Source organism: Pleurodeles waltl, chromosome 7 (genome assembly GCF_031143425.1).
Source record: "Pleurodeles waltl isolate 20211129_DDA chromosome 7, aPleWal1.hap1.20221129, whole genome shotgun sequence".
Taxonomy (NCBI): domain Eukaryota; kingdom Metazoa; phylum Chordata; class Amphibia; order Caudata; family Salamandridae; genus Pleurodeles; species Pleurodeles waltl.
Genome location: NC_090446.1, coordinates 576,913,176 through 576,940,007, shown reverse-complemented (window position 1 = coordinate 576,940,007; position 26,832 = coordinate 576,913,176). Strand labels below are relative to the sequence as shown.

At 48.1% G+C, this 26,832-nt stretch overlaps 1 protein-coding gene across 4 annotated transcripts in view; it reads left to right on the top strand.

The window, feature by feature from the left end:
* Positions 1–26,832, top strand: part of RNF40 (ring finger protein 40) — a 239,402-nt gene that overhangs the window by 37,655 nt on the left and 174,915 nt on the right. For all 4 annotated transcript variants that reach the window (XM_069244386.1, XM_069244385.1, XM_069244388.1 and 1 more), the window contains exons 8-9: positions 508–582; positions 16,257–16,376. In XM_069244386.1, coding sequence (XP_069100487.1) covers positions 508–582; positions 16,257–16,376 — 195 coding nt within the window. The remainder of the gene's footprint in view (positions 1–507; positions 583–16,256; positions 16,377–26,832) is intronic.

Here is a 26,832-nt window from a genome sequence, read left to right as displayed (position 1 = left end):
TTCCCACAGGTTCATGCCCCCACTCCATAGCCCCATTCTCCTTTTGTATTCTGGCTCCCACACAAGCATGCCATATTATCTCCCACAAATAAAGGGAACAGGGTTTATCAAATATTTTATTGGCTTACTTGGTAGCCAAGATTGATTCAGTTTTCAACTAAACACTACCTATTTGCTGGCGAGTTATACTATATTGATGGGGTACAACAAAAAGGCTACTGCTTGTTCGGTTTGGGAAACTTACCTTTTCTATTCAGCCATTTTCTTTCTTCATTTTGGTCATGCGACTTGTTCACTCTATGGGCAAGTTAACTGAATGTGCTATAACACTGAAATGTTTCTTCTAAAGTTCACCATCTCACCTGCTGTTGGAGAACATATTTCAACCTGACAATCCTAGCATTGCAACTTCTCTGTAACGTTCACCAGCTTCTCAGACACAGCAGCAACACATTTGATATATAAATTGCAGAATGCAAACATTTCCCACCTGCTTTTCTCTTTCAGCTGAACTCTGGATCCCATGTCTCAGGAAGTTCTGGCAGCTTCCAGGGCGGACAGATCACACTCACTATGCAGAAGGTAACACGTTGTCTCCAGTGCTAAAATTAATGTTTATGGAAACTGCTGAACGGGATAATCTAGGAAAAAAAGGCTTAATCTTTCCACACAACCCCCTTCATGTTTCTTCAAATGGTCCCTTTTTCTTTTTTACTCTCCCAGTATAGTCCCCATTGAGAAATGAAGAATCTTCTTCACTTTTTCTCCAAACACTAGGTTTGGCATTCTAATGTATTTCTAAATTTCAGATTTTTTGCATACTCCTGGCATCTTCTGTTTGGATAAAACACCTGTTTCTAATTTATATTTAGGGGCCGTATTTGACAGCTTTAGTGGTCTGTGGTTCCAGGTGTCGTCAGGGAGTCCAGGAGGGGTGAAACCACAGTGGACTTGAACTCAGGAGAGCTGGGGGACTTCGTTGACACCAAGGGCGATTTCAGTGTTTTGCAATGTTATCCTTTGGGAGGAAAAACGAGTTTTGCAAACAGAGTGCAGCAACTTTAAAGTCTAATCTCCAGGAGGCAAAGTGAGTACTGGGCAACTTCCAAGGCAGCACCCACAGCACACCCTCAGTGTCAATGGGACGGTTGGGTGCAGTGTTCAAAACAGCATCTGGAGCGCAATGCGTTCCTCTGCAGATAGATCACCGCAAAAAGGGTCTGCAGGCTAGGACTAGGCATCCAGTTTGGGTGGGCCACTGAAGGCTCAGGTCTTGCAATGCTTGAGGACGTAGGGACACCAGTGGTCCTCTTCTCCTATGTCCGGGGCATCCAGATGCAGAGGATTCTTGGACCGTCTGGTGTCCGTCACCGCTAGCGGTCGCTGTGGAGGGAGACCCACAGAGCAGCCTGAAGTGTGTTGACTGGGGAACCAGTCCAGGTGTCCCAGTAAGTGGGCTCAAGTCTCATGAGCCTGGGGACGCAGAGACACCAGTGGTACTCTTGTCCTCGGTCACAGACGTCAGGGTGCAGAGGTGCCTGCAACGATGCATGGGTACAGCTCTGCTACTCCACAAGAGTTCCTTGTGCTGGGCTGAAGGCTGGCAGTTTTCCCAGGCTTTTGGAAATTTCAGCAGCTTCAGGACAAGGCGTCTTTCTCACACTAATCGATAACCACAGGCATGCTGACAGGGTTGGCGCAGAGCCCATCACAGATCTTCAGTTCTTGCCTTTTGTGTCTCTGGAGTGTCCTTCTTTAGGTCAGCAGGGATGTACTTCTCTGGTGCCAGGGGCTAGTGCAGGGGTGCTCTCACACACGGGTACTTGCACCCTGTTCTCTGTGCTAGGAGAGCCTGCCATAGGGATAACTTATAGAGACCTAGTGCTGTGACCTATTGTGAAAAAGGGTGCATGCACCCTTTCACACAGGCTGCAATGGCATGCCTGCAGAACACTTTATATGGGCTCCCCATGGGTGGCATAATACATGCTGCAGCCCATGGGGACTTACATGGGGGCACCCGTATACCAAATGTATGGTGAAAATTGTACAGGTTACCAATTTAGAAGGTAGAGAGCATAATCACTGGTGTCCTGGTTAGTAGGATCCCAGTGAACACAGTCAATCACACTGACAACAGGAAGAAAGTAAATGGGGGTAACCATGCTGAGAAAGAGGGTACTTTCCTACAGTGAGCACACCAGAGGCTGGTAGTATTTCAGGGGGCACGTCTAAGGTGCTCTTTGGGTGCTTGTATTGGTAAATCCAACACTGGCATCTGTGTGGGATCACCAACACAAGATGTTTGATACCAAGCATCCCTATCTTCGGTGAAGCCATCACGTAGCTGGGGAACTCGTATTGACCAGTGCCCAGCACACTAATTTAAATGGGTTCCCTGGTCATTTACTATGTATGAGAATTGACAGACGTAACAGGGGCATATCTGCTTGTGCAGATATGCCCTCGCATATAATATAATGCACCCTGCCTTATGGCTGCAGGGGTGTGGAATTTAATAAAATATATACTTGTCCAAGGGACATGTTGCTTCATAAATCTACTTGTCCCTTTGATGCCACGTAGTGCTGCAACTAATTATGGCAGCTGTCTTAATATATAAGAACTCTGATAATAGGCCTTGAATATGCCAGGGCTAATACGATAGTAGGGCTTAAATACTAGCAGTTTCCTTTTTTCCCAGATCTATATAATGGGGCTGGGGGAAGCAGTAAGCAATAGTTTCAAGGTTGGAATGCATTTGGGTCTGTGCAAACCTACTCTCTTGCATGTTTTAAGGATTTTCACCAGCTTTTATCTATTAATTTCCAATAGTGAGAAAGGCTTGAAATCTACTTCTGCCTTTGTCTGGAGTACAAGTTCTTTGAGGGTTGGTGGGGGTGGGGGGTGGGTGAAATGAGCTTGTAAACGATCAGTAGATTTTTGCATGAGCAAATCTACACATGCACATTTGCTCATGCTATAATACATTTCACAAATATTTTCTAGGAGTGCGATTTCCCGATCTTCTTCTGTAAATTCTTGTGAATTCATGAAAGCCATAATTCTGCACCAATGCAAAGACAAATACAATGGGTGCACTTTTGTGACTTTATTTAAGAACTTGGACCCTAATTAGGTCTGGCTTTAACCAAGACCTTTTGTTTTTCTAAAAATTCAATTTCTTCCCGTAGCCATCCATCTTCTGGCTTTACTGTGAGTGACAGATAATATTCTGCTCTTTCACAAAAACCATATTGGCACACAAAGTAGTTTTGTTCAGTACCAGAAACTAATATGGCAGTGCGTGCTTTTTGAGGAAAAGCAAAACATGTTTTTGCTTTTGCAAATGCTTGGCACAATGGTGAGGGTCTGGAAGCTCCAACAAAGTTTTTTACAAAAGCCATGTCAAAACAAGAGACACATTGACAAACCCAAAACACTGACCACCAATTTCAGATCAGTTGGCTTTGCCAGTGCTTGTTTATTTTCATGTTTCCCAAAATCTTGTAGAAACTGGTTATGCTAGTTTTCCATTATGAATATTTTTTGGAAATACTAGCATGCATCAACACGGTTTACTAGCTGTCACTTCAAAAAATTGGTAGCTAAAAATTTGCAGTCATTTAGCAAAAATGTTTTTCCTAGTTGTATTTTTTTTCTGAACAATTTATTTTGAAGGCAAACAATCATCACTCAATCTTTATTACAAGCTTCAGTTAACATTTGCATCTAATCAGAGAGCATTCTGGGAGCATTATACCCAACCTTATATTGTTCAACGTTTCAAACGTGTGTAAATGTTTTTTTTTTTTTACTAAAACCACTGTCCGTTGTGCAGTCCAATCTTACAGCGTTTTTATTTTTTAAAGTGCTCACCCTAATAATAAAGGCTTTGCATTAATGAACCATAAATACAAGTGCAAACAGTATTAGCACATGAACATAAACATTACCTCAACTGCAGGCGGTTCCCTTCCCTTTAAACTGGCAGCCAAAGAGTTTGTGCCTGAGGGTTGGGCCTACTTGTCCCATGGACAAAGTAAATATGAAAACCTGTTGTCCTTGACCTTAAACAATATGTCCTGGGCGTTGGGCTATAGGAATTCCACACCCCTGCTAACTGTAAGGCGTGCCGGGGGGTTGGCTTACAAATATTGCATGCAGCGTTAGGGTGCATGGCACACAAGCTGTGTGCAATGTCGTGTTTTCCCTCTTGTCTGCACCAGGCAGGCAGCCTGCAATGGCAGCTTGTCGTGCTAGGTGAGGGGCCCTTTAGGGTGGCACGTTTCGTGCTGCAGCGCCTAGGGACCCTCTTTAGTACCCTAGGCCCAAGGTACCAGTGGTACCATTAACTAGGGACTTACAGAGGATGCTAAAGGTTTTGCCAATTGGGGAAACAACTGTGCAGTTTTGGAAAAGAGATCTGGCACTTGGGCCCAGGTTAGCAGGAACCCTGTACTTTCATTTGAAATCACATCGAATACCTGGCAAAATGTGTCAGGTAACCATGTCTGAAAGAGTCACTTTCCTACAATAACATACATAAGATCTTAGTGAGGATGGATATTTTAAAGGAGGCTATTCTCCTTACCCACAAGCACGCTTGTAGGCGCCAAGAGAAAGTGGCCTTCAGGAAGCGTGGCAGTTGTTGAAAATTGCTTCTGTGGCATGTGTACAGGTACGGGGTCAGCGTCACCCCCAGGTATGGCAGGGATTCAGTAATCCATCGAATTGGGCCCTAAACCCACTGACATCCCCAAGTTTATCTTCAGGACTACCATTTCGCCATACTCCTCCAAAAGAAGTATCAGGAGCGAACATCCCGGAGTCAGCAAATAGACTTCAAAATGTGATCCGTAAAGGCGGCAAAGACTTTGAAGGTGTCCTGGTGAAAGGGTATTGCCCCGAATCTCATTGCTCCCGGATCTTATGCAGAAGGGACTCTAAATACAGGTCAAATAACAAATGGGAGGAGGGCAGCCCTTTTGGGTGCCCTTTTGAACTGGGATTCCCTGCGATTTATAGCCAGTGACACTGACCTTGGCCCTGAGGTCAATCCACCCACGGAAACGGTCCCACTCTGTGTGAGGTGGCCCTCAGCATAGACGCATCCACTCAGTCAAAGTCCCGTTCTGCTTCGCAACAGCAGGACCATTGCCCTAATTTAATTCTTCCTAGATCTCTGACAACAAGGGAACGTTTGGTGCAGTCACGGGTAGATTGGGGAGGGAGCAAATCCTGTCTGATCTGCGTGGATTAGGGTGGTAAGGTATGCCTCTTGAAGAATTTAGAATATTGACCATTGTTTTTGTGTCAATATTAAGCAACGATATGGAACGATAAGATGGGCACTGGTAGGGATCCTTATTTGCCATGGCAGTTAGGGTTATTGCTGCTTCAGCCAGAGCACCTCAGGCCACAATCCTAGGACTATGTATTATAGTCTTCAACAAGCAGAGGGGCTGTCTGTGGTGCACCGTGTTTACAGGACGCGGCTGTAGAGCCCTCTGGCCCTGGGGCCTTTCCTGTCTTCACATTTTTATTGGCAGCCAGAACCTCCAACACCGTGATGGGTTCATTCATTGCCTCCCTCTCCGATCATGAGAGGAAGTGGAGTGTGAGTGACTGTAAGTATGAGTGCTGGGCTCTTGATCTGTACAATCTGCAATGTAAAAGGAGTTATAGAATTCATGGGACACCTGTTTTCTCCTCCTCTGAGGTGCAGAGAATGCTGACAGCATTCTTAACCTCTTGAAGATACCTAGTGCGCCAGGCTTGTAATTTGTTCTACAGAAGTGAACCTGCCTTATTGCCTCCCTCATAAAATCTGGTTCCCGAGTGGGCCAGGGTATAGTTAGCTTCATCATACTCTAGGTTGCCGAGTTGACCAACTCCTCCAGGGTTTCTTTGAGGTGTGGAATTTAAAATCTCGTAGACTTGGCTAAGATCTTCCCTGAGCTGAAGTAATTCGACCTCCCCCATCTGTTTAAGGGGGCTCACTCTATAAATGAAGACACCCCATATCACTGTCTTCAGGACATCCCATACCGTCATGGAGCTCATTACTTCTGTATGATTTAATTGAATATACTGATATAAGGCTGTAGTTATTTGATGTTGCACCACAGGATCTTAGGAGGCTATTATTCAGTGTCCAAGAGATCCGCTTAAATGCTGATTTGGGGCTAGGCCAATTCAGGGTGGCCTCCACTGGGCTGTGATTCAAAATGGTCATCTTTTCCTGAGAAACCTCCACTAGCTGGGCCAACAACCACTGATCCAAGAGGAGATGGTCGATAGGTCGTGTAGTAATGTGCGCTGCCGAGAAGTGTAAGCAGTTAGTAGTTGGCGCCAGGCATTGGTCAGCCCCAGCTCCTCCAAAGTGGCTCCACCCGCCACAAACAAGGTTGATGTCCCTCATATCCAACAAGAGCTGCCCCATGATGAATCAAACCACCCTTGTTGTGGGTGAGGGCCGTCGCTCCGAAATTTTAATGGTTTCCCTCACCTGTATTTCATCTAGGTACACTAGTGGTTTTTACCTGGTTTGTAAATAAGTACATCTTAATCTGCATTTTTTGATTGGCTGTTTAGCCACCATAAACATGTTGGTTTTCAATCGACAGTATGTTAATGGCAGGTTTTTCATCTCTGAAGGCCGCAAGCCTTAACATTTGCAGGGTTTGGTTGTATTGGCAGGACCACTGGAATAATGTAATTTTGCGGCAGCAGCGATGTTTGCATAATTATGGATTTGCCGCATTTATCACATAATCCATCATCTGCAGCATAATCTGATTTTAACAAAAAAAAAACAGTTTTTAGCTCAAACACATCAAAAGTTACAAAACATATGATGACTCGTGTTCCTGCATGCTGGAAGGCTTTTTCCGAAGGTTGGCTGAACATCTCTGTTGCTTATTGCTGTGTTTGGGTGTTAAAATTGGTACTACTTTAGGTGAACTCTTTTCTCAGACACTGTTAGCAGGCGTAAAAATGACAACGTGATGAAGTAAATACTGTCACAAAATGTGGCACATTATGCTGCATAGTTTGACTTTTTTTTTATTGCTGCATAATGGTCATCCTCTGCGTCATAATTCAATCGGCCCTGTGTTTTGGGTATCCTACTACCCTACTCACGTGCTTGGGATTTCCTTCTAGAAGATTTCCAATGTTTGGGGAAAACACTATTAATTCAGGTCATGCCCATCCAGCTCCAGGCCAAACCCACTCCAGTACTCCCTTTCTGTATTAAAATTCATTTGCTTCTGCTTCCATTGGATAACATGACATACAGTCAAATGTTTATACATTGATTCCCTATTCTGTACATTTTTACACAAGTAAGGGATATCGGCCCAGAGTTTCTGCCATTAAAATGTGCATATTCTGGATATTAGAATGCATCATTGTTCCTAGGAGAAAAATCTGGGTTACACAGAAGCAGATCGAAGGGGACGGGCAAAGAAGTAAATCTCAAATTTCTTGTGAGTGATTCCCATAACATTAAGACAGGCTGCAGATTCTCTGTGTAATAACAAACCAGATTGGTATTGACCAAGGGGCCAGTCCCACTAAAGCTGCATCCATACATATCCAGTTGTGGTCCATCTTGTCTAGAAATCATTCTGTAATATTGTTTCACATCTGCTAAACTCAGTCCTCTAGTCCTCTTGATCGCTTTCAGTGTTCAGTAGGTACTTCGTGTATTTTTGAGGGAATTTTATTGTGAGGGCCTGGAAAATATATAGTAGCCTTGGTGCTATCACTGCAGCCATGAAACAGAAATATTTTGCCCTCTTCACAAATCGGAGGTAGTTGCATTAATCAGTCTGAGGTAGTTTGTACCGTAAAGGTTTTGATGCTTTGATGTAATAGGAATTCCTAGGTTCTCGATTGTGTCCTTGGTCCAACAAAAGGGGGTCACAGCTGAAGATCGTCCTTCCACTTCCTGAGACAATCCTATATTAAGTATCTCTGATTTGTGTAGGTTTTCTTTGAACCACGAAACCCTACCATATGTCCTCTAGGTTTCCAGGACCTTTGAGATGGAGTACACTTGGTACACAACTGACAAAGGAACATTGCCTGCTAACAGCTGAATTTAGTGTTGCTCTGCCACAAAAAGCCTCCCTCTGATATTTGGATGTTGTCGAATAGTAGCTGCTAGTGGTTTGGCTACTAACAGAAATATGACAGATGAAAGGGGGAACCCTACCCCATTGCCTTATTCAAGGAGACTACATCTAATCCCATTTACTATAATTTTCACCACCGGCTATTTATACTTTGCTGCAAACCATGTTAGCGCAAGGGAACGTAGGCGTATTGCCACCAGCACACAATACAAAATACCCAATTAACTCTGGAGAATGCTTTTTCAGCATCTAGTGGGAGAATAGCTAGGGATATTTTCCTGTAGCTGGACTACTATATGAGGCGGAGGCTGTGTCTTATATTGTCAGCAGCGTTCCTTTTGAGGGATTAATCCGAACTGGTCTGGAGATATGTGTATGTATGTGTATACTCTCTCTCTATAGGGCAAGAGAGGCATCAGTCTATTGGCCAAAACTTTTGTGAAGATTTTCGCAACCAAGCTCAGAAGAGGTACTGGGTGACAGGCCTTGCATATGTTGGCATGTTTATCTGTTATATGGATGAGGATAATGAATGCTTCAGCCATTGTGGGTCTCACTTGGTATGTCCACAAGGTGTGGCTTCAGCTTCAACCAGAACTTATAGATTAAGGCCATCTGGTTTCAGTGTTTTATATTGGGATTTAAATCTCTGATCACCTACAAGACTTCCTTGGCTGTTATCAGGCTTTCCAAGACTTCGCAGTTGACCTTAGTCAACTTAGGGAGGTAAGTAGCACCTACGAAAGTGTCGACCTCCTTTATATTTACTTGCTTTGCTTGGTAAAGAGTAGTGTAATAATCTTGAAAAGATACTGGGGATTGTCTTCTCTGCTAAGTGAGCTGCCTTCGCTCCCCAGGAGGGGTTAGCAGCTGTTTCTAACAAGTAGTTAAACTGCAATCAAGTCGTTATTTGCGCCCGTTTTATAAGTCTAGTTGTCACAAGTAGAAGTGAGTGAGATTTTTCACAGAACCCTAAAACTTGTAAAATAGGTTGGTTGTTAAATTTCACTTGGGAATATATTTGCCACTTCTTGTGAACCCATTTCTCTGGGTGGATTTAACTGTTCTTACAGAGTTAAACGTGAACCAGCAACATTTTTCAGCAGAAATGAAAAAAGGCAAAAAAAAAAAAAAGGGGGTTTATTTCATAAAGTATACCTGTGTGCATTTCATACAAGTCCAACACAACCCCACAAGACAAATATCAGCTATCATGTGATGTCATAATTTCTTCCTTTCCTCCCCATTAAAGGAAGCACTTTTTGAAGTGGCAAGTTTAATACGGAGTCAAAAGATGTTAACTCAAAGTCAAAACAAATAATGAAAAAGTCAAACTCTCTGGAATTTTCGACTGAACAGCCAATAATTGACAGCTAATCACAGATTAGCAACCTTCAGTAAATCTTTGTGTGCAGAGGAAAACATGGCTTACATTTGTAAGGTATGCCTGTACTATGCAATAGCAAGTACAGGCAGGTGTCATTATACAATGCATGTGAAACAGAAAATGACAGCAGGAACTAATTGCTCTGGGTGTACCTATCTGCACTATGCCGTGCCCTCGCATTGATAACATTACAGCTTGCAACAGACACCCAAAGTTGTCAAATACAGACACTAAAAAATAAATTAGGAACAGATGTTTTATCCCAATACAAACACAAGATGCCAGGAGTACGCAACAAATCTGACCTTAAGAAACAACAGCGAATGCTCCCGGACTCCGGAACTTGACACCAAAGAACACCTCTGCACCTGTCGTCCCTGGCCCGTGGCGAAGAGGACCAAAGGTGCACCAATGTCCCAGAGCACACAACGTTTGTAACCTACCTGTTGGTAGTCCTCAACTGGCTTCCTAGCCAGAGCCTGGAGCCTTTTTCCACAGAGACCGATCTCCATTGAATAAATATTGGGCACCCGATGCTGTTCTACACCTCTGCACCCGGCTGCCCAGAGTGACCTGTTGGTGTGGCCCTGACCCTTGCCCAGTACGCACCTTAAGTCTCTGGGATTGGTCTCATAAGTTGTCAACCAGTACCTGTTTGCAAAACTTGTTTTTTCCCCCCTTCAGGACAACATTGTGAAAAATATTCCTATTTAAAAATGTGCCTACCTGAACTTTGTTTTTGCTGCCTAAACATATGTGAAGATACTTGCTATATTTATAAATTGGTGTGGATCTCCTTGAGTTGTGTGTCTCATTTATTGACTATTGTGTGCATTTGTAGATGTCTTGCACTCCTTTGTGTTAAGCATACTGCTGCTCACCCACACTACCCCTAAATAGAGCAATTTGGGATTGCGTAGCAAGCTCTGTCCACTCACTGGGGAACTCCTGGACCCTTTTACACAGTATTCATATACCACGTAAAGGTCCAGCTTCCAACATTGATGTTGCAGAAGTTGGGATACAAGACTTGACATCTACTCTACCTCTTAGTTGATCAGTGATTCTACAGGGGAATCCAAAAATTGTGTCTAGTTAAGTATTTTTCTTAATTTGTTTTACTTTTTTCTAAATTGTTTTAACTTGCTGTAGAGCCTTGGTTAAATCCCTTTTGCAAAACTCTTTAGAACTTAAAATAGTAAAGTAAGTTAATTCCTTTAGAAAAGTACTTGGCTCTTTTTTTTGTAAGTCCCTTAAAACTTTCCCAATTACTTTCAACATCATGTCTGAGCAAGGGTCTTCCCAGGAACTCAACCTGGCACCCTATCGGCACCATAAGGTTCCCCAGCTTAAGGAGCCTGTAAAGCATGGAAACTTGCCACAGGGCATAAACCCACAAAAGCAGCAGTTGCTGGCAGATAATAAGGCCTTGGCAAGTAAAAATCTCCCCACTGGGAAAGAAGACGAAAATGCAGAGTTGGAGGAAGTCTAATATGACTCCATCTCTACCCCCTCAGACAGTCCTCCACTGAGAACACTTATAGCATTCTCAGAAGATTTAGATTCTGAAGATGCAACTCTTCAGAAGCTAACCAAGACTATAGCCTTAGCGGCTAAACTCTTAGCTATAGAAAAAGAAAGAGCTGAGGTGAGCCTAGGACCCATCTCTGGTTCGGCAAACGCAACTAGGGATGACACTTCTCACCCTAAAATCCCCAAAGGGATTGGCCCAAAATACTCATAGGCAGATGATATCACCAAATGGTTCACAGCCTTTGAGAGAGCCTGTAGAGCCAGGAAGGTCAGCCAGAAGTATTGGGACTCTCACCTTTGGGAACTGTTCTCAGGTAAATGCAGGGGTAGACTCCAGACACTGAATGAGGCAGATAGATAGTCCTGTGACCTCATGAAGAATACCCTGATTGAGGGCTTTGGACTCGAGACTGAGGAGTACAAGATCAGGTTCAATGAGACTTGAAAACTACAGTCAGACCTGGGTAGATTTTGTGGACTTCTTAGTGAAAACACTATGTGGCTTGCTAAAAGGTAACCATGTGCATGATTATGAAGAACTTTATAATTTAATTGTGAAAGAGCATTGTTTAAGTAATTGTGTTCAAGAGCAGTTTCATCAGTACCTGGTAGACATAGATCCACCTTCTCCTCAAGAGTTGGGGAAGAAGGCAGACCACTGGGTCAAAACAAGGGTGACCAAAACTCCCCCCTAGTGGGTGACCATAAGACAGCGGCCTAAAATTCATCCGAAGGAAAAGATGGTGACCAAGCAAAGGATGAAAACAGTGTCTTGTAAAGGCCCCCAAAAATCATCTCAGGAGGGTGAGCCCAGAGGCTGTTCCTTATCCATGGGTGGGTACAAAGGTAAAACCTGGGATTTCAAAAAGGCTTGGTGTCATGGCTGCAAGGCTCTTAGACACCGAGCTGTCCCCACAAAAAGAATGCCTCTATTGCATCTGCAGTAAATGCAGTGGTAAGTCTCCAGAAGGGATTCCAGGTGAGTCCTGACCATGTCAGTGAACCCACTGAGGCAACTCTAGTTTTAGAGGGTGGGGTGGACTTAGCTGCCCTGAATGTCTGTCCCAGTAATCTGTTGAGATACAGACAACAACCACATATTAATGGGGTTATAGGTAAAGCACCGAGAGACACTGGTGCCACTGTAACCTTGGTGACTGAGAAACTGGTGTCCTCAGACCAATACTTGACTGCTGAGACATATACAGTCCTCAGCGCTGATAATCAGGCTATGGTGCATCCCATGGCGATGGTATCGTAAAAATGGGGAGGGGTTACTGGCCAAAAGAAGGGTGGTGGTATCTCCTACAATCTCTGTGCAGTGTTTGCTATGCAATGTCTGGAGTCCTCAGCATGGTTTGAGGCTGAAAGAAAGACCCATGCAGCCATGCTGGGTATCCCTAAGTGGATCTGTATAAAAACAAGAGCACAGTGCAAAGCAGAAGGTGAAGAAGTGGAGTAGGAGTCTGGAATAAGGGCCCAACCTTCCAAGACAAAGGGAAAGAAGTCTGGGGAACCAGCTTCTAAACAGATACCAGATCAGGTCCGCTTTCCTCGGGGAGAAGACCTGTCAGTCCCTGGGGGGACTGAGCCTCAGGAACATGGGCAGAGCTCTTGGGCCCATGGGGACCCTCTAGGGGAAGGTCTTTGCCAGGGGCAGATGGCCTGTCCCACTCTTGAAGGCCTGAGACAGCAAGCTGCTGATCAGGAAAAGGAAGATGCCAGTGGCTCCGAGAGGACGTATTGGGAGGAGGGACTCCTTTATACTGAGGCCAGAGACCCCAAACCTGGTGCCACTAGGAGAGTGGTAGTGCATCAGCAGTTAAGAGAATTTCTCCTCCTGTTGGCCCATGACACACCCCTAGCTGGGCATCTTGGCCGGACTAAAACTTGGAGTAGGCTGGTTAACCACTTCTACTGGTCAGGTATGATCCAGAAGGTGAAGGAGTTTTTGTTTTAACTCTTGTGCTACCTGTCAAGCCAGTACCAAGACAGGTGGCCACTAAAAGGCCCCCTTAATTCCACTTCCAGTGTTTGGGGGCTCCCTTTAAGAGAGTAGAGATTAACATTGTTTGTCCCCTAGACCTTCCAACCAAACCAGGAAACCAATTTATACTGGTGGTAGTGGATCACTTGAGCAGATAACCTGAAGCAACTCCCCTGAGGACTACTATTGCCCCTGCAGTCTCTAGGGCCCTCAGCGGTACAAACTTCATGCCTGGCTACCTGAAACACGTGGACTGAATGTGGTGTGATCTGTAAGTTCAATACCCCATATCACCACAAATCAATGGTCTTGTTGAAAGGTTCAGCAAGACATTGAAAGGTATGATTGGTGGTCTCCCTGAAAAACTCAGGAGAGGGGATGTTTTTCGTCCATTTCATTTTTTTCGCTTACAGAAAAGTGCCACAGAAGGGAGTATGTTTTTCCTCCTTTGAACCTCTGTTTGGGCATCCTGTGAGGGAGCCACTTTGTCTTGTGAAGGGTGGATGGGAGAGACCACTCTGAAAACCTAATCAGGACATTGTGGACTATGTGCTTGGCCTTAGCTCTCAAATTACTGAGTAGATGGAAAAAGCAACCAAAATCCTTGAGGCCAGCCAAGAGCTCTAGAAGCTTTGGTATGACAAAAAGGCTGCACTGGTGGAGTTTCAACCAGGGAGGAAGGTGTGGGTTTTGGAGCCTGTGGCTCCTAGGGCCCTCCAGGACAAATGGAGTAGACCCTACCCTATCCTAGAAAGAAAAGAGGAAGTCACCAATTTGGTGGGCTTTGGCAGAAACCCCAAAAGGGTTATCCATGTCAATCGCCTTAAACCCCATCATGACAGAGCTGAGATGACCATGCTCCTGAGGGGGACAGGAAGCAGAGTGAAGCTGATCTCCTCTCCAGCAACCCCCAAAGATGGCACAGTTGAAGGAGTTGCCTTTTCAAACACCCTCCCTGACCAACAGCAGACTCGCTGCAAGCAAGTCTTGTATCCGTATACTGAGTTCTTCTCTTTGACCCCCAATCAGACTACCGGGTGTACACATGATGTGGGTGCTAGAGACCGCTTACCTGTCAAATAAAATCTACTGACATTGTGATCATGTCAGAGAGCATCAAAGCTGAAGTAAGCAAGATGCTAGAATTGGAAGTCATTGAGCACTCTGAGGGAAGCCTTTTCTGTGATTTGCTCCCTGAAGATGCGGAGGCCAGAAACTTGTTTGGCACTCACTTCCTTGTTCAAACTGACCACAGGCCTCTCAGATGGCTAATGCAAATGAAAGGTGAAAACCCCAAACTGTTAAGGTGGTCCATCTCCTTACAGGTGATGGACTTACCATTGGAACACAGCCTGGGACTGACCATGCCAATGCAAATGGCTGATCCAGGTTCTCCCACTTGGAAGATGAATACGCTCTTGGGAAAGGTTAGTTGTATCCTCTTTCATTTGGGAGGGGTTCATGTAGGAAAGTGCCTCTTTTTGACATGTTTACCCCCCACTTTTTGTCTGGTATCTGATGTGATTTTAACTGAAAGTACACTGCTTTCCTGCTAACCAGATCCCTAGTGCCAGATCTCTTTCCCAGAACGGCACAGTTGTTTCCCCAATTGGCAAAACCTTTAGCATCCTCTGTTAGTCCCTAGTTAATGGTACCCCTGGTACCTAGTGGCTGGGGTAATAAAGAGGGTCACTATGGGCTGCCTCACGAATAATGCTACCCCAAGGGACCCCTCATCAAACACATGACAGGCTGCCATTGCAGGCTGCCTGTCCTGACGCAGACAAAAGTGAAAACACAACATAGCATACAGCCTGTGTGCCATGCCCCCTAACAATGCATGCAATATTTGTAATTAACCCATCTAGCCTGCCTTACAGCCCTAAGGCAGGGTGCATTATATTACATGTGAGGTCATACCTGCACGAGCACATATGCCCCTACTTTGTCTTTGTCGAGTCTAAGACCTAGTAAGTGACCAGGGAAGCCATTTTAAGTAAATGTGGTGGACACTGGTCAATATGAGTTCCCCAGCTACATGATGACTTCACTAAAGATAGCGATATTCGGTATCAAACATCTTGCATTGGTGAGTTCACACTGATGCCAGTGTTGGATTTACCTATACATGCACCCAAAGTGCACCCTAGAGGTGCCCCCAGAAACACTGCCAGCTTCTGGTGTTTTTGCTGACCAGTTTCTGCCAGCCTGCCACCCTCGACAATGTTCTGGACTCCTAGGGTGAGAGCCTTCTGCTTTCAGGAGGCCCAACACAAAAGCCTGTCCATGAAGAGCGTGTAACAGCCCATTTCACAGAATGACCTGCTGATTAGCCTTCCTAAGGTGGCAAGTCTCAAAGGGCTGCCGCCTTTGAAATGAGAATCTGGCTCCCCTCAAAGGAGAGGAAGCCACCCTCCTGCTGTCCAGAGCCCATTTCACACCTGGACAAATGGGAAAATTAGCTAGTCAGGTAGGCAAACCACCTTTCAAGTGGGCTACTGCAAGGAGGACACGATTATTTAGAGAGAGCTGTCTTTGAGATGGCATACCTAGGAATAATGGGACAGGGTTATGCCCACTTCCACAGTTATTTAATTACAGAAATTCATTTTTTAAACAATTTTTAAAGACTGTACCAAAACTAGCTACAAGATGGCATCAGTATGCAGGGGCAGTCTCAGAATAACAGTAAGACTATTGCACCAGCAGTGCACAATCACAGCTTTTCCTGTCTGCATTGTAGTGCTATTCACGGGCTCATCATTTGAACATCTTTACGTTTTTCCATTTCTTTTCAGTACTTAATGTTCCGGCTGTAGGTCTAATTTGGTGGGGGAGTCAAGTGTCTGTGAGTAAGAAAAATGCACATTGCTTTCTGTGTTATGGTCTGGGCAGGGGTATAGAGGAAGGTGACCTTTTAAATGCATGGTGGTGCTCTCAGGATGAGGAAGGGAATACGCAGATCTCTGTTCTTGAGACAAGGGGAGCCCCAGCATTTAGATGTGTTTAGCTCTGTTCAGGAAAGAGCCGGAATAGGCTTAAGGCACAGGGAAAGATTGTGTTGGGAGGAAGAGTTTGGCGGAGCAAGTGGAGGTCTCTCTTAGTGCATCACTCCTGGTAAGTTCAAGCTCTATATGCTACCTGGTTTTTGATGTACATCCGCTTCGTAGCCCTCACATAATTTTGTTTATAACTTTTGCCACAGTTTGAGATGTTGAACACAGAGCTGGAGGAAAACCAGGAGTTAGCCAACAGCCGGATAGCAGAGCTGGAAAAGCTGCAGAATGAGCTACAGACAGCTGTGCGATTGAAAGAAAAACTGAAGGTAATGCATACTTGTCACTTTTCCTTCAAGAGACCTGTCTGAAATAATTCTTAAAGCTGTTTTCCTTGTATGCACTTTCCTCCTACACTCTTAGACATGTTGTGTGCAGATGCCTGTAGCTGCCTAATGCTCGATTTTGCTACCCACCATTCAGATTAACGCGAACAACATTTTTCGTTTCCTTTCAGAAACTCAATTCGAACTGTGATTTTGTATGACATTAGATAGGAGACCTCTCATATTCAAGCATTCTGGATCCAATATTAACGGACACATCAGACCAAAAAGACAATGTTCGATGGCATATGTTGCTGCAGATACACATGTTTCGCACAGTCCGCTGCCTGGTGTTGGGCTCGGAGTATTACAAGTTGTTTTTCTTCGAAGAAGTCTTTTTGGTCACGGGACCGAAGGACTCCTCCCTCTTCGGCTCCATTGCGCATGGGCGTCGACTCCATCTTAGATTGTTTTTTTCCGCTGTCGGGTTCGGACGTATTCCTTTTCGCTCTGTGTTTCGGTTCGGAAAGTTAGTCAGAATCTCGGAAGAAAGCGTCTGTGTTGTTCCGTTCGGTATCGGGATAGTTAGGTACATCGACACCGATCATCGGAAGACTTTGGGGTAGCTTCGATCCCCCATCGGGGCCTGGTCGGCCCGACCGCGTGCGACATTGAAGCCGATGGAACGGACCCCGTTTCGTTTCTGCCCAAAATGTCACAGTAAGTATCCTTATACAGATCAGCACTTGGTCTGTAACTTGTGCTTGTCCCCCGAGCACAAGGAGGATACCTGTGAGGCCTGTCGAGCCTTCCGGTCCAGAAAAACACTCCGGGACCGAAGAGCCAGGCGTCTACAAATGGCGTCCACGCCGACAAAACAACGTTTCGACGACGAAGAGGAAACATTCTCGGTTCCGGAATCAGAATCCGGAGACTCCGACGTCGAACAACAGCAACAAACAGTGAGTAAGACGTCGAAAATTAAAACCATCGAGAAGACAAAAGCCCAGGGGACGCCACTGCCAACAGGCCATGGCTCGACCCATAAAACCGGCGACTTGTCGAAGGCGCCGAAAAAGGGCACGCCCATAGCGAAGACACCCGACTCCGGTCGAGGGACCGCCATGGAGCAACCTCGGAGCCGAGATAGCGGCTCCGAGAGGCAAAAACAAGATGCCGGCACCGAAAAACATCGGCACCGAGACACACTGCCGAAAGCCACAAAAATTCTGTCGGTGCCGAAGCCGAAAAAAGATTCTCTCTCGGCGCCGAAAACTTCCACACCTCCATCCTACACAGAGGAACAAGGAATAAGTGGCCAGATGCACAGATTTGGACAAGAGCTCCAAAGTGTAGAATCAGACTACACACAAAAGAGACTGTACATCCAGCAAGACACAGGGAAGATATCAACCCTTCCCCCAATAATGAGAAAAAGAAGGATCGGACTTCTCAAGGATGACGCACAACCACAAGCCAAAGTGGTTAAAAAAGTCACGCCTCCGCCCTCTCCACCACAACAGGCATCGCCGGCACAAACACCGCCACAAATGCACTCACCAGCGCAAACTACCATAAGTCAAGATAATCAGGATCAAGACGCTTGGGACCTATATGACACCCCAGTGCCGGACAATGATCCCGATTCATACCCAACAAAGCCGTCACCGCCAGAGGACAGTACCTCATACTCGCAACTGGTGGCTAGGGCAGCAGAATTCCACAATGTCCAACTGCATTCCGATCCTATAGAGGATGATTTTTTATTTAACACCTACTCGGCTACACATAGCCAATATCAATGTCTCCCAATGCTACCAGGGATGTTACGGCACGCAAAACAAATTTTTGAAGAGCCCGTAAAATCAAGAGCCATCACCCCAAGGGTGGATAAGAAATACAAACCACCACCCACAGACCCAGTGTTTATTACTTCGCAGTTACCACCTGACTCCGTAGTAGTAGGGGCAGCTCGCAAAAGAGCAAATTCCCATATATCTGGCGACGCCCCACCTCCGGACAAAGAAAGCAGAAAATTTGATGCGGCAGGAAAAAGAGTAGCATCACAGGCAGCCAACCAGTGGCGCATCGCAAATTCTCAAGCGCTGCTGGCCCGATATGACCGCGCACACTGGGATGAGATGCAACTTCTCATAGACCATCTTCCCCAGGAATACCAAAAAAGGGCGCAGCAAATAGTTGAAGAGGGACAAACGATCTCAAACAATCAAATCCGCTCTTCAATGGACGCAGCCGATACTGCAGCGAGAACAGTTAACACTGCTGTCACCATAAGGAGACACGCTTGGCTCCGCACTTCAGGCTTCAAACCTGAAATCCAGTAGGCTGTCCTTAATATGCCCTTCAACGAGAAACAACTTTTTGGCCCTGAAGTGGACACAGCCATTGAAAAACTTAAAAAGGACACAGACACGGCCAAAGCCATGGGCGCACTCTACTCCCCGCAGAGCAGAGGCTCTTTTAGAAAAACTCCATTTAGAGGGGGGTTTCGTGGCCAACCCACAGACACCACCAGCCAACAAACAAGAACTACACCATATCAAGGTTCATTCCAAAGGGGAGGTTTCAGGGGATATAGAGGGGGTCAATTCCCAAGGAGTAGAAGAAGATTCCAGACTCCAAAAACACCTCCTCCTAAACAGTGACTTTCAAGTCACACAACCCCTTCACTCAACACCAGTGGGGGGAGACTAAGCCAATTCTACCAATCTTGGCAGCAGATTACAACAGACAATTGGGTATTAGCAATAATCCAACATGGCTATTGCATAGAATTCCACAAATTCCCACCAAACATCCCTCCAAAAACACACAAAATGTCACCACAACATTTAGAACTTTTAGGACTAGAAGTTCAAGCACTACTGCAAAAGGATGCAATAGAGTTAGTACCAGTACAACAAAAAAACACAGGAGTTTACTCCCTGTACTTTCTAATTCCAAAAAAAGACAAAACATTAAGACCAATATTAGATCTCAGGACACTAAATACCTACATCATATCGGACCACTTTCACATGGTCACACTACAAGACATCATTCCACTGCTCAAACAGCAAGATTACATGACCACATTAGACCTAAAAGATGCGTACTTTCATATACCGATACACCCTTCTCACAGAAAGTACCTAAGGTTCGTATTCAAAGGAATACATTACCAATTCAAAGTGTTGCCATTCGGAATAACAACTGCACCAAGAGTATTCACAAAATGTCTAGCAGTAGTAGCAGCACATATCAGGAGACAACAGATACATGTGTTTCCTTACCTAGACGATTGGCTAATCAAGACCAACACAGTAAAAAAGTGCACAAACGACACCACATATGTCATACAAACCCTTCACAAACTGGGTTTCTCCATCAACTATACAAAGTCACACCTCGAACCGTGTCAGACACAACAATATCTAGGGGCAACCATCAACACATCAAAAGGAATTGCCACTCCAAGTCCACAAAGAGTGCAAGCATTCCACAAGGTAATAAGTGCTATGTTTCCAAACCAAAACATACAAGCAAAATTTGTGCTAAAACTTCTAGGCATGATGTCATCATGCATAGCCATTGTCCCAAACGCAAGACTACACATGCGACCCTTACAACAGTGCCTAGCATCACAATGGTCACAGGCACAGGGTCAACTTCAAGATCTGGTGTTGGTAGACCGCCAAACATACCTCTCGCTTCTATGGTGGAACAGCAACAATTTAAACAAAGGGCGGACATTTCAGGACCCAGTGCCTCAATACGTTATAACAACAGATGCTTCCATGACAGGGTGGGGAGCACACCTCAATCACCACAGCATTCAAGGACAATGGGATGTACACCAAACAAAATTTCATATCAATTACCTAGAACTGTTAGCAGTATTTCTAGCGTTAAAAGCCTTTCAACCCATAATAACACACAAATACATTCTTGTCAAAACAGACAACATGACAACAATGTATTATTTAAACAAACAAGGGGGAACACACTCAACACAATTGTGTCTCCTAACACAAAAAATATGGCAGTGGGCGATTCACAACAACATACGCCTAATAGCACAATTTATTCCAGGGATCCAAAACATATAGCAGGCAACCTTTCGCGAGACCACCAACAAGTCCACGAATGGGAAATTCACCCCCAAGTTCTGAACAAGTACTTTCAAATTTGGGGAACACCCCAGATAGATTTGTTCGCAACAAAAGAAAACGCAAAATGCCAAAACTTCGCATCCAGGTACCCACACCGCGAATCACAAGGCAATGCTCTATGGATGAGTTGGTCAGGGATATTTGCATACGCTTTTCCCCCTCTCCCTCTCCTTCCATATCTAGTAAACAAGTTGAGTCAAAACCAACTCAAACTCATACTGATAGCACCCACATGGGCAAGACAACCTTGGTATACAACTCTACTAGACCTTTCACTAGTACCGCATGTCAAACTACCCAACAGACCAGATCTGTTAACACAACACAAACAACAGATCAGGCATCCAAACCCAGCATCATTGAATCTGGCAATTTGGCTCCTGAAATCCTAGAATTCGGACACTTAGACCTCACACAAGAATGTATGGAGGTCATAAAACAAGCTAGAAAAGCTTCCACTAGACACTGCTATGCATCTAAGTGGAAAAGATTTGTTTGCTACTGCCATACCAATCAAATCCAACCATTGCATGCCTCTACAAAGGACATAGTGGGATACTTACTACATTTGCAAAAAGCGAATCTCGCTTTTTCATCTATAAAAATACACCTCGCAGCAATATCTGCTTACCTACAAACTACTCATTCATCGTCTCTATTTAGAATACCAGTTATTAAAGCATTCATGGAAGGGCTAAAAAGAATTATACCACCAAGAACACCACCAGTTCCTTCATGGAACCTTAACATCGTCTTAACAAGACTCATGGGTCCACTCATGGGTCCACCTTTCGAACCCATGCATTCCTGTGAGGTCCTGAGCTCGCCCCCCACGACCGCAGCACCAACCTGCTGCCTCCTGCCTCTGTCCCCCGACCACGCTGCCGTTTGCGTGTTCGGGGCCCTCCTCCACCCGCAGGCATCCTCCTGCGCCTCATCCCTGGGGTCTAGTGGGCTCTGACTAGCTTCACTTGACCCGTGTGCCGCTTTCCGCCGTCCCGTAAGTGTTTTTTCGCTTTTTTCGTTGTTTTTCAGCGCCTCGCCGCCGGCGCTTCTGCCCCCTTTGTGCCCCCCTGATTGCTGTCTCCCCGATCGCATATTGTGCCATTGTGTTTTTCTGATTGTGTGCCTTTCCTATTGTAACTGCTTGTATTTTGCTCATTTTCACTGTTTTGCCCCTTGTGCGCTCCCCGCTCCCTGCCGCTGCCTCCCTGCGGCCCCACCCCCCTCGCGCCCCCATTTGCCGCTCCCTCCCGCCTCCCAGCTGCTCCTCCCTCCCCCCTCCCTTCTTAATGGCTGGCGCTGCGCGTCGCGAGTGAGCGACCTCTGACCTGTTTCAGGTCCTGAGCTCGCCCCCCACGACCGCAGCACCAACCTGCTGCCTCCTGCCTCTGTCCCCCGACCACGCTGCCGTTTGCGTGTTCGGGGCCCTCCTCCACCCGCAGGCATCCTCCTGCGCCTCATCCCTGGGGTCTAGTGGGCTCTGACTAGCTTCACTTGACCCGTGTGCCGCTTTCCGCCGTCCCGTAAGTGTTTTTTTGCTTTTTTCGTTGTTTTTCAGCGCCTCGCCGCCGGCGCTTCTGCCCCCTTTGTGCCCCCCTGATTGCTGTCTCCCCGATCGCATATTGTGCCATTGTGTTTTTCTGATTGTCAATCAATCAATCAATCACATTTATAAAGCGCGCTACTCACCCATAAGGGTCTCAAGGCGCTGGGGGGGAGGGGGGTCAGTGCTCGAAGAGCCAGGTCTTGAGCTGCCTTCTGAAGGGGAGGTGTTCGGGTATGGCGCGAAGGTGACTGGGCAGGGAGTTCCAGGTCTTCGCTGCCAGAAAAGAGAAGGATTTTCCTCCGGCGGTGGTTTTGCGGATGCGGGGAACGGCTGCCAAGGCCTGACCGGTGGAGCGCAGAGTGCGCGGAGGGGTGTAGAAGGAGACGCGGGAGTTGATGAGTTTGGGTCCGAGGTTGTAGAGGGCTTTGTGTGCGTGGGTGAGGAGTCTGAAGGTGATCCTCTTGTTGACCGGGAGCCAGTGGAGTTTTCTCAGGTGTCCGGAGATGTGGTGGTGGCGAGGTATGTCCAGGATGAGTCGTGCTGCGGCGTTCTGGATCCGTTGAAGTTTCCTCTGCAGCTTGGTGGTGATGCCGGCGTACAGAGTGTTCCCGTAGTCCAGGCGGCTGGTGACGAGGGCGTGGGTGACGGTCTTCCTGGTGTCGATGGGGATCCAGCGGAAGATCTTGCGGAGCATGCGGAGGGTGTTGAAGCACGCTGAGGTCACCGAGTTGACCTGTCTGGTCATCGAGAGGGAGGAGTCCAGGATGAAGCCGAGGTTGCGTGCGTGGTTGGTCGGTTGGGGAGTGCTGCCTAGGGCGGGGGGCCACCAGGAGTCGTCCCATGCGGAGGGGGTAGGGCCGAGGATGAGGACCTCCGTTTTATCTGTGTTCAGTTTCAGTCGGCTGTCTGTCATCCAGGTCGCTACTTCCTTCATGCCGTCGTGCAGTCTGGTCCTTGCTGATGTGGGGTTGTTGGTGAGGGATAAGATGAGCTGGGTGTCGTCGGCGTAGGATATGATGTCGAGTCCGTGTTTGCGTGCGATGTTTGCCAGGGGGGTCATGTAGACGTTGAATAGGGTGGGGCTGAGGGAGGATCCTTGGGGTACGCCGCAGATGATCTCCGTGGCTGCGGATCTGAAGGGGGGGAGGCGGACTCTCTGGGTCCTTCCGGAGAGGAAGGAGATGACCCATTCCAGGGCCTTGCCTCTGATGCCGGCGCTGCAGAGGCGGTCTATCAGGGTGCGGTGGCAGACCGTGTCGAAGGCTGCAGAGAGATCCAGGAGAATGAGGGCCACGGTTTCACCCTTGTCGGTCAGGGCTCGGATGTCGTCCGTGGCTGCGATGAGGGCGGTTTCGGTGCTGTGGTTGGCCCTGAATCCGAACTGAGTGGAGTCGAGGGAGTCGGAGGTTTCCAGGGCGGCGGTGAGTTGAGCGTTGACGATTTTCTCAATCACTTTGGCGGGGAATGGTAGGAGGGAGATAGGCCGGAAGTTTTTGAGTTCGGTGGGGTCTGCTGTAGGTTTCTTTAAGAGGGCGTTGAGTTCTGCGTGTTTCCAGCTTTCAGGGAAGGTAGCAGTGGTGAGGGAGGCGTTGATGACGTCTCGGAGGTGGGGTGCGATGATGTTGTCGGCCTTGTTGTAAATGTGGTGAGGACAGGGGTCGGAGGGTGATCCCGAGTGGATCGAGTTCATGACGCGGGTGGTTTCCTCGGTGGTGGTAGGGTTCCAGGCGAGGATGGTGGAGATGTCGTTTGCGGCTTCCGGGGGCGGGTTCATGTTGGTGGTCGTGAAGCTGTTGTAGATGTCGGCAATCTTACGGTGGAAGAAGGTCGCGAGGGAGTCGCAGAGGTCCTGTGAGGGAGGGATGGGGTTGGTTTCTGCGTCCGGGTTGGAGAGCTCTTTGACGATGCCAAATAGTTCCTTGCTGTTGTGGGCGTTGTTGTCAAGTCTGTTCTGGTAGGCTGTTTTTCGTGCGGTGCGGAGGCGTTGGTGGTGTTGGCGGGTGGTGTCCTTGAGAGCTGTCAGGTTTTCCTCTGTTGGGTTGAGGCGCCATGTCTTCTCGCGGAGGCGGCATTCTTTCTTGGAGTTTTTGAGTTCGGTGGTGAACCAGGAGTTTTTCTTGTGGTTGTTGGTGTTGGTTTGGGTCTTCAGAGGGGCCAGGAGGTTGGCACAGTCGGAGATCCAGTTGGTGAGGTTGTTGGCGGCCTCGTTGGGGTTGCTGGTGCTGGTGGGTTGGTTCAGGGAGAGCGTTGCTGCGAGTTGTTCTGTGGTGATTCGGTTCCAGTATCTTTTTGGTGGTTGCCGGGTGTGGTGATGCACGGTGGTTTTCTTGAAGCTGAAGTGGACGCAGCTGTGGTCCGACCATGTGAGTTCGGTGGTGTGGCTGAAGGTGATGTGTTTGCTTGAGGAGAAGATGGGGTCGAGCGTGTGTCCGGCGTAGTGGGTGGGGGTGTTGACCAGTTGTTTCAGTCCCAGGTTGGCGAGGTTGTCTAGAACGGCGGTGGTGTTGTTGTCGGTGTGGTTCTCCAGGTGAAAGTTGAGGTCTCCTAGGAGGATGTAGTCGGTGGATGAGAGTGCGTGGGGGTTGACGAAGTCTGCGATGTCTTCGCTGAACTTGGTGCGGGGTCCTGGTGGTCTGTACATGAGGGTGCCTCTTAGGGTTGTCTTGGGGTCGATGTGGATCGCGAAGTGGAGGTGTTCGGCGTCGGGAAGTGAGTTGTCGGTGTGGGTCGAGATGCTGATGGAGCTTTTGTGTGCGATGGCGATGCCTCCTCCTGTGCGGTTGAAGCGGTCTCTCCGGATGATTTTGTAGCCGTCGGGGATGGCTATGGCGATGTCGGGTGCCGAGGAGGGGTTCATCCAGGTCTCGGTGAGGAAGGCGATGTCTGGGTTCGTTGAGTTGATGAGGTTCCACAGTTCGATGGCGTGCCTGTGGACGGAGCGGGTGTTGACCAGGATGCATTCGAGGTTGCTTCCGGGGGCGTCGTTCTTGGTGGTGGTGGTGTGGGTCCGTAGGCAGGTGAAGCGGCAGTTGCTGCAGGTGAAGGGTCCGTGGGTACGTTTGGGGGTGGCGCGGTAGCAGCCCGGCGCGCGGCCGGGGTTGAGGTTGGCGAGGGTGGCGGAGTCATAGGTCAAGCGGGGGGCGCGGGGGCCAGGGGTTCGGGCACTAGGCGCGGTCCAGGCGCAGACGGGCTTGCCTTAGGCGCGCCTTCGGCGCGCCAGCGGTGCGCCCGCCGCACGCGTCCGCTGCGCGGCCTCGCAGCGGCCGCCATTTAAGGGGTAGGTGGGGAGGCGGGGTCAGCTGGGAGGCGGGAGGTGGGCGGGCAGGGGAGCTGGAAGCGGCAAAAAAGAGCGGCAAAAAAGAGCGGCAAAAAAGAGCGGCAAAAAACGGCGGGAAAAGCGCGATAGGAGCGGCGGGAAAAGCGGCAAGACGGCGAAAAGGGAACAAGAGCCTACTAAAATCTACTAAAAAGGAGGGGCTGAGAGGGGAGGACGGCGCACGGCACTCGGGGGCACACGCACGGGATACAAGGAGAGAAAAGGGGAATTTCAGTCACTCGGGGGCACACGCATGGGATACAAGGAGAGAAAAGGGATTTCAGTCAGCACCAGCACAAGCTCAAGCACTCGGGGTACACGGGCAAGAAGGGGGGAGCACACTCACAGGAGAGGAAGGCAGTCAGGGACTGGAGGCGCTCCGTGAGCAGGGGAGCGACCTACCCGAGGGTCAGTGGTCGCTACCTCTGCCTCGCAGCGGCCGCCATTTAAGGGGTAGGTGGGGAGGCGGGGTCAGCTGGGAGGCGGGAGGTGGGCGGGCAGGGGAGCTGGAAGCGGCAAAAAAGAGCGGCAAAAAACGGCGGGAAAAGCGCGGTAGGAGCGGCGGGAAAAGCGGCAAGACGGCGAAAAGGGAACAAGAGCCTACTAAAATCTACTAAAAAGGAGGGGCTGAGAGGGGAGGACGGCGCACGGCACTCGGGGGCACACGCACGGGATACAAGGAGAGAAAAGGGGAATTTCAGTCACTCGGGGCACACGCATGGGATACAAGGAGAGAAAAGGGATTTCAGTCAGCACCAGCACAAGCTCAAGCACTCGGGGTACACGGGCAAGAAGGGGGGAGCACACTCACAGGAGAGGAAGGCAGTCAGGGACTGGAGGCGCTGCGTGAGCAGGGGAGCGACCTACCCGAGGGTCAGTGGTCGCACAAAGTGGTGTGCCTTTCCTATTGTAACTGCTTGTATTTTGCTAATTTTCACTGTTTTGCCCCTTGTGCGCTCCCCGCTCCCTGCCGCTGCCTCCCTGCGGCCCCGCCCCCCTCGCGCCCCCCATTTGCCGCTCCCTCCCGCCTCCCAGCTGCTCCTCCCTCCCCCCTCCCTTCTTAATGGCTGGCGCTGCGCGTCGCGAGTGAGCGACCTCTGACCTGTTTCAGGTCCTGAGCTCGCCCCCCACGACCGCAGCACCAACCTGCTGCCTCCTGCCTCTGTCCCCCGACCACGCTGCCGTTTGCGTGTTCGAGGCCCTCCTCCACCCGCAGGCATCCTCCTGCGCCTCATCCCTGGGGTCTAGTGGGCTCTGACTAGCTTCACTTGACCCGTGTGCCGCTTTCCGCCGTCCCGTAAGTGTTTTTTCGCTTTTTTCGTTGTTTTTCAGCGCCTCGCCGCCGGCGCTTCTGCCCCCTTTGTGCCCCCCTGATTGCTGTCTCCCCGATCGCATATTGTGCCATTGTGTTTTTCTGATTGT